Source organism: Vanessa atalanta, chromosome 4 (genome assembly GCF_905147765.1).
Source record: "Vanessa atalanta chromosome 4, ilVanAtal1.2, whole genome shotgun sequence".
Taxonomy (NCBI): domain Eukaryota; kingdom Metazoa; phylum Arthropoda; class Insecta; order Lepidoptera; family Nymphalidae; genus Vanessa; species Vanessa atalanta.
This window is the reverse complement of record NC_061874.1, coordinates 2,106,752-2,115,109: the sequence shown is the minus strand read 5'-3', so window position 1 is coordinate 2,115,109 and position 8,358 is coordinate 2,106,752. Positions and strand designations below refer to the sequence as shown.

Sequence of the window (8,358 nt, the reverse complement as noted above, 5' to 3'; positions counted from 1 at the left end):
CTCTTTGGTGGGATGGTTCAAGTTACGTCTGATCTGGATGAGTAATATTATGACATAACGACATATCTTTTTATATATATAACTAATATTGTCTTGTAATATTAAGCAAGAGAATTTTTTAGTTTGAATTGAGAGTTTATGATTAATACGAAATCTATCAAGTAATTTATTGTGTATAATAAACGGACAATTAAACGAGCCAATATTGCTCTCTTGTTTTATATAAAACAGTATTATTTATTGAATATTTGAAACCATATAGGGCATAAAGGTTAGCGGAATGTGAAATTGTCTAGAGCTAAGATTGTATAGGCTAATGAAATTGGATGCACCAGTCAAAAGCATATATTTAGCACGTATTAATTTTTTATATTTAAGTTATTTAGCACTTTCAATCATATTTATTGTCAAAACGAATTTGAATATTCATGCATATGCAGCTTGTGCATATTATAATTCCATTAAAATGTGATTATTAGAAATTACTCAGCATTTTTATTGAAAATTTCCCCATAGCCGTCTATTTCTAAGACTTCATTAGCAATATGGTATGTTCAGCAAGGCTTCCTTGTTTATAACGGTCATGAAACCCTACAAGTCAAGAGACAACAAGATTAAACTATAATTACTCTATGTCTAGTAAATAATAATGTAATAAAAGTCTAGTTAGTGGCAATAACTTTATTTATGAAAGATATTTTACATCTGGTCCATAACTTACATAGTATATTCATCAATATTACATAAGATATAAAATCATAAATGGAATACTTAGTTTGTAATATTAACAGCTGTCCATGCAAGCTTACAATTATACAATTACACAAAATAACAGCTTTATATGTCTTCATACATTATAAAATTTTAAAAATGCTTGTATATGTTTCATACAAAATAACTATTAATGGATACTTTACTACTTAAGTAGTTTGCTACTTCAAGTAAGGTTGGCACGGCTGCTTTTAAAATAATCGTTTTTCATAAGAAAATAATCCGTGAACATTTCCTTCTAATTGTGCTGAATATGTTCTTTTCATAAATCTCAAATCCCCAGAGTAACTCATTTCACGCAGTTTAGTTATTGAACGGGCACCAATATCTTGACAACTATGCTGCATTCCAGTTTGTAGGTATGGAAGAAAGCGAAGAACAGATCCTTTGTCAACTATACTTCCACTAACTCCCTGAGCAACTCTGTGTTTGTCAGTTTCCTTGTGGAAATATCGACTCATAGCCGAGCCTTTGCCATCTTTGTTTTCCATTGCTTCTAAGCTTCCCATTCCCCTGTATTTCTTAAGCCTAACACCATCAGAAAAGAAGTATTCACCTGGAGCTTCTGAAGTGCCCGCTAGAAGTGATCCCATCATCACAGTAGAAGCACCCAATGCAAGAGATTTTACAATGTGGCCAACAGACTGGATTCCACCATCGGCAATAACCGGGATATTAAACTGCCGAGCATAGGAACTAACCTGATAAACTGCAGTAGCTTGAGGGCATCCACAAGCCATAACTTCTTGTGTAATGCAAATAGATCCACTACCCATACCCACTCTCAGGGCATCAGCACCAGCTTCAATGAGATTTTTAGCTTGCATCCTTGTTACAACATTTCCTCCAATGACTTGGATGTCAGGGTAAGTCTTTTTAATATACTTGATCATTTCTATTTGATATATTGAATTACCCTGAGAAGAGTCTAGAACAATGACATCAACTCCATTATTTACAAGAAGTTGAAGACGTTCCTTGTCAGCATCTCTAGTTCCAATAGCAGCACCCACCAACAGCTGTTTGTTCGAATCTTTTGATGCATTGGGGTAACTTCTAGCCTTTTTTAAATCAGTTCTAGCAATCAGAGCCACGAGTTCACCGGAGCCATTAATAATGGGCAATTTGCCTTTTTTGCTCTTCTCCAGGATGTAATTAGCATCTTGTAGCGTAACACCAGACTGGGCAGTAATCATTTCCTGTATAGGTGTCATAACTTCTTTTAAACTGAGTTGTGGGTCACCTTCCCTAAAATCAATATCCCTAGATGTGACAATACCAATCAAACGCCCGCCTAATTTCCCATTTTCTGTAATTGGATAACCTGTAAATCCATTTTTCTTCTTCGCCTCCAAGACATCAGCAACGGTATTTTCTGGACCCATACAGACTGGGTCTCGGATAAAACCGTGTTTATATTTCTTGACTTTATGAACCTCATTAGCCTGATAGTCTGGAGTACAATTGTGATGTATAATACCTATACCTCCACATAGAGCCATGGCGATAGCCATGTCAGCTTCGGTTACGGTGTCCATTGGAGTCGAAACCAGAGGTGCCTTTAGGTTTATTTTCTTGGTGAGTGGAGATGTCAAGTCTACTTCCTCGGCTTTGAAATTGATGAATCCCGGAAGCAGAAGAAAATCATTATAAGTCAGACCTTCGCTGTTTGCAAAGATTTCCTTAGCCGACAGCCCATCCCGTAAATCACCTTCTGCGTTTGACATGGTTCGTTGTTTAAGCACGTGTTATCAAATTATTATTATAATAACTGCTTTAAGTAGCAAGAGGATATTCTTTTGTCACTTGAAATAATACTGGTTTATTTAGCGCATAATAAAAGGTATTCAGAAATTAATTATTTCACTTCAGAAACTTAAAACACGTGGTACGTATATATACTTTTTTTCAAGGGCTTAAATAAAACGTAAAAAATTGTTTTATCCTTTAGGATATCACTTTTTTTACTGGAGTTTAATGTGGATTAATATCCTGAGTTTTAAATTATTTTATATTTTCAACAATGCTGGTGGAGTTTCGAGTAGCCGGCTTCTCAAAATTGAAGTCCAGTCTAGATTAAGCTGAAGCTGTGTCAGACACAGCGTCATTCGTACTGGTCGTCAGATGTCATTGTCAAATGTCAATTGTTTTTCCTCTTGGGAAAGCAAAAGGTATAATCACATACAGCCTCGTCTTCGGTAAAACGTCAATAATTTTTCTTGTCATCGACTTCAACTAGCAAAGATCAAATCATTCAGCCTAGTACTTGTTTGATAAATTCATGTATTTTATTTTAAAAATACAATGGTTTTCGTACAGATTTTTTTAACTAATATTATAATTTTTAATAACGACATTCGATAATTATAAAAATCATATTTATATTTTAAAATAAATATAGATATCTGAGGATATCCTCAGAGACACGAGAAAAAGTATTCTTATTCTATACTTTAATTATTTTTGTTAAATTATTTTTATAAATGTTTATTATAAACAAAATATACTGAAATAATATATTTCAGTATATTTTGTTTATCCATAACCAGACGAATATTAAATAATCCCACGTTAAATAATTAGGCATAAGTATCTTCTTTGTTTAAATTTTTTTAACAAGTCGGTATTTGTTATGATTGGGAGCAATTTACTTCATTTTATAAAGTCATATCTCGTACGTGGAATCTATTTCCTTCATATCCATTTATTTTTTTATTTATTTAACACTATTCACTTACATCAAACAAGGAAAAGTAAAACAAAAAGCAAACTAATAAAATTAAAATAGGTATTTCATAAATATATTAATAAAATAATATTAATGTTATTTACCTGTAATTATAATAGGACTAAATATTTTATTTTTGTTACTAAACTCTTTATAAAGAGTTAGCAAGTAAGACGCCAAAAAACATCGTAAAATATATAGATTCATAAATGGACTATGAAATTATGTATATTTTTATATGCAACTGTTTCTAAAAGGAGTTTTACAAACTCCCCGACTGTAAATTATATATATTCCTATAAATTAAGTTTACAACACTGGCTATGAAAGCGTCAATGATTTCGATTGCAAGTACTTTGAATAAAACCTCTATTTGGAGTCTTAATTTAAAAATGCTTTCTGTAAAGGTGGTATTTAGCTTAGTTCAGTTCTGTGTAGGTTAAGCCGAACCTACGACTTTTCAAAGATACAGACAACAGAAAAAAATATTAATAAAAAACAATAAACAAACAAAAAAATATTTCAATTGCTCATTGAAGATTTATATAAAAAATAAATAGATTTTCCCTGACAATTTTAGTTTAGAGACATTTAAAAAAACCAAACATACATATAAGAAAAATCTTTTTTTATGGATGATTGATTGACGTACAGCTGTCTAAAATTGATTTCGTTGAAAATAAATTTATGAAAATTGATTACCCTCGGCGGTTTAAGATAGCTTACAGTCACTACCATTTACCAGCTGAGCCCCCAGGCTTTTAAGATAGTAGGTTCATTTTGTTGTTAATAAGGTATAGTCTCCATTACCTAATTAACAAGGTTCATTTAATTTTTTATCAATTGTATTTTTTTAGTAGTTATAGCTTCCACGATTTGGCCTTGGTTTTTAATAATTAAAACAACTGATAATAGTCGATGATTCACCTAAAAGATTGAACATACCTAGATCATTCGTAAGTCGTAAAAATTGCGAACACTGGAAAACAATCATTTTGTACAAAAAAATAGTAACAAATATAGTATTAAGGGAAATTCGATTATATAATATGCAGTGGAATAATACAATAAGGAAGTTTTAAGCTTAATAGTGCGTTTATTTATTTAAAGCATTGTATATTTTTCGATGCTTGATGCTTCACAGAGTCAAAACATGTTTTTTTGTAGCTACATTTACAGTTTCTATTCTTTATTTAACACCAAATTTCAGCTTGCTTATTATGTTAAACAAAATTAAGATTGCCATTTAAATTATAATTGCAAAGTAAGCAGATGAAATTAATAGTGTATTATCGCGTTGAGACTCATTGATTAATTATTTATTAGATATGGTATAAGGTAGATAAAAAACAGTTTACATAAAAAATGGTATTACAGACCTATTTTTTTTTAAAGTTTGTAATATTAATTTGCTTATGTACTTTATTAGATATAATAGTATTCGTTTAATTATAATATAATAGATAGATAATTTTCTACTCGTTATTTCAAATAGCAATAAAATTGTGTTTCACATAGAAAACCAGTTACATATATTTTAACTTGTTTCATTCAGTCGTAATGATCTTGCTTTGTAAAAGCATCAACAAAGATTTGAATCTATATTTTAGATTAAATACACTAAGACACATAAAAAACTTTAAACTATTATATGTACGTGTTATGTGTAATATATACAAGAACAAACATTTACTTATGTTAATAAAATATATAGAAGTATTGCTTTAATCGGTTATGTCGACTTATATAAATTAGAAAAGAGCAATTAGAATTACATATTTTAACATTTGCTATCTTGTAAGTTTATAAATCTAAAAGATATTCCAAGTTTGTAAATAGGAGAACTATTATTTAATTGATATAAGCAAGACCATATATTTTTAAGTAGGTGTAAGTAAGATTAACATTTAATCTTACTTTTAAAATGGATTAACATTACATTCAGGTATAATATTATTTTCTAGTAAAATTTGGTGTAAAACAATATTCTAGAGAGCGTAGAATGTAGATAATTATTAATTCTTAATAATTAACATTTTATAAGTACCCAGCAATAGGTAAAGTTTTTTTTTTATTATGCTAATTTTTTTGCAATCTCCTTTCAAACTATAAAAAACAAATATAATAATATATAATACTACATTATGTCATAGCTGTATAATATCCTGTTTATAATGCCCGCAAAAAGAATTATTACAATACGTTATAATTAAGTATTACCAATGATTACCATATGTACGATACCGTGAATTTTATGCGAAATGCAAGTCACTACAGCTCTTTGCTTAGTTAGAATTGGAGTTACACTGTGTAAAACGTTATAAATCAGGCATAACACATTGCCCATTTACCTTTACATAGCCCGTTGGACAGTTGTCACCATTAAACGCTGATTTAGTTTGGAATGTTACATTATGAAGACTGTTTTCTGTTGCACCTTCTAAATCACTTGCTTTCCCAACGCTTTGTATAACGGTTTTATTTGTTGAAGGCTCGAAGTCGATCGTAGAATTTGCTGAATTGATTGAATTCACCGGGAATAAATCTAAAGGCTTGACCTTGACTTTATCCGGGTTATCATTACTATTGCTTGATTTGACTTGACTTGATGGTAACTTACTTGTATTGTTTTGATTCGACTTCTCAGACATATTTCGTATTGTTTGAGGATTATAAATTTTTGTATTTTCCAAATGAATACTAGGTGACAATAATGTTAAATTGTTGTCGTTTTCTTTAGACGATTTATGGAAGTTTATTAACTTTTTATTAGATGATGAAATCGTCGGAGGCAATCCTGTATTCTCAATGTTTATTAACCTCTTTTCCTGGTTAGGACTTGAACTTCTTGATTTCACAATAACTGTCTCAGTTCGAGTTACTTGCGACACAACTACTTCTTGACTGACAATATTATTTACTGTCGACAAAACCAGGAAAATATGCAAACCCAACATGATGTAATGGTTTCCTTGAATCACTAGATTAATTAAAAGAATTGTATGTAATATTTTGTATTGTTTTGAATAAAGATTTTTTAGATAAAATGTCTTTGTTAGAAAACTGTTGGATGTGTAATAACCAAGTAAGCGACGTCTTATGCAGGTAATGCTACGCTTTTTGTATACATGAAGAAATAATATTTATAATGATGTCGTGATAAACATATGGGGGAAATCCTATTGTGACGAGGTTTAAATTATTTATTCGGCCTTGCTTCTTAGTAGTTTGAAATTTAAATGCAAAACCTAACACTGCGAATAAATGTTTATATAATAGTTCCTATCTGCCTCTATATTATATTATAGAGCAATATATATTATTGCGTAAAACTATACTAAATCTTTACTTATTTACTAAAATAGTTTTTATTAGAAAAAATAATAATATTTTCTCAAATATAATAAAAGTTATTATTTTTTCAATATATATACAAATCTGTATTGTAAAGGCGGAGTAGAATATTAATTACAAATTAGTTTATAGGTAAATAACATAATACTCATTTTGCGGTTTATCATGTTACTATAAAAAAGTAAAATAATATTCTAGGCAATATATTTAAATTTGAAGTTTTAATCAAAAGATATAAGCAGAATATTTGTTCTGCCTTAGTCTTTAATCCTTATGTCTAATTCAAAATCTTCTTCTTCTTCTTTATCCTTATCAGTTTCCCTCTTGGGATCTGTAACATTTTTATCTTTAATATTTTCATCTGGTAAAAGAGGTATAAACAATGGAACATCATTGTCTGGTGTCTTCGTTGTCACGGTTGGTGCGACGGTAAAGCTTGGTTTTTTTGTTGAAAATTCAGTGGTTGGCCGATTATTTAAATAGCTGCCATCTGAATTTCCATTATTATTATCGTTATCATTGTTATTATTTTGCTGTTCTTTGTCATATATGTTTGGTCGATTAGGTGTACCGTTGTTATTATTTCCATTTCCGTAATTATTATTGTTATAATTTTGTTGTTCTTTGTCATAAAGGTTTGGTCGATTAGGTCTACCGTTGTTATTATTTCCAGTCCCGTAATTATTATTGTTATTATTTTGCTGTTCTTTGTCATATAGGTTTGGTCGATTAGGCCTATCGTTGTTACTATTTCCATTACCGTAATCATTGTTATTATTTTGATTATTATTATCATATAGGTTTGGTTGATTAGGTCTACCGTTATTAATATTCCCTGGATTTAAATTGGGATTATATCCGTAATTGTTATTACCATTGTTATGGTGATTGAAGTTATTATTGCCATTATGTTGTGGAGGATATTGCGGTCTTCCATAATTCATATATCCTTCGTTCGGACGATGTGGGTATCTATTTGGTTTGTTTCCATTATATCCATAATTATTGGGGTAGCCTTGATTAAAATTATTATAATTACCGTTGTTGTTAAAGTTTTCATTTCCCTGATGCTGTGGTCTTCCTTGTTGATGGGGCCTATAATCATTGAATCCTTGGCCATAAGCTCCGTTGTTATTGAAGGGAGGTCTTTGTTGATTTGGAAGTGGCCTATGATTGCCAGGAGGTCGATGTTGTTCGTTCGGATTAGTTTCACTTTCAACGACCACTATAATGGTCTCTTGAGGTGCCTTTTTAGGTTGGTTTTCTTCGCGATTTAAATGAAGTCCTTGAGCAATACCACCAATGATACCACCAGCAACATCGTGTAATTTTGAATGTGCTGACGATATTATAGTACCCAAATCAATGTTTCCGTTGCACGCAGAGATAGCAACCAAAAAAATAAACAGTTTTGTTTCCATAATACACACAATTTTAACAATACACAAATGCAAACACGCAGCTATTCCGTGTGCTACGAGATGCGACTGACCGCACCGTCAACT

At 30.6% G+C, this 8,358-nt stretch overlaps 2 protein-coding genes across 4 annotated transcripts; both read right to left on the bottom strand.

Annotated features, from left to right (window-relative positions):
* Nucleotides 1-673: 673 nt before the first annotated feature.
* On the bottom strand, nucleotides 674-3,039 carry LOC125077871 (inosine-5'-monophosphate dehydrogenase). Its single transcript, XM_047689966.1, has one exon. It carries the CDS (start codon nucleotides 2,496-2,498, stop codon nucleotides 963-965), a length of 1,536 nt encoding a protein of 511 aa, XP_047545922.1. The 5' UTR covers nucleotides 2,499-3,039; the 3' UTR covers nucleotides 674-962.
* Nucleotides 3,040-4,571: 1,532 nt separating this feature from the next.
* LOC125077679 (GATA zinc finger domain-containing protein 14-like) lies at nucleotides 4,572-8,351 on the bottom strand. Of its 3 annotated transcripts, none has more exons than XM_047689682.1 (2): nucleotides 7,669-8,351; nucleotides 4,572-7,587 (listed from the first exon to the last, which is right to left on the bottom strand). In XM_047689682.1, exons 1-2 carry the CDS (start codon nucleotides 8,272-8,274, stop codon nucleotides 7,111-7,113), a joined length of 1,083 nt encoding a protein of 360 aa, XP_047545638.1. In that variant the 5' UTR covers nucleotides 8,275-8,351; the 3' UTR covers nucleotides 4,572-7,110. The 3 variants fall into 3 exon arrangements, with proteins under 3 accessions (XP_047545638.1, XP_047545639.1, XP_047545637.1); XM_047689683.1 differs by having other exon boundaries at nucleotides 4,572-7,520; nucleotides 7,686-8,351; XM_047689681.1 differs by having other exon boundaries at nucleotides 4,572-8,351.
* Nucleotides 8,352-8,358: the final 7 nt, after the last annotated feature.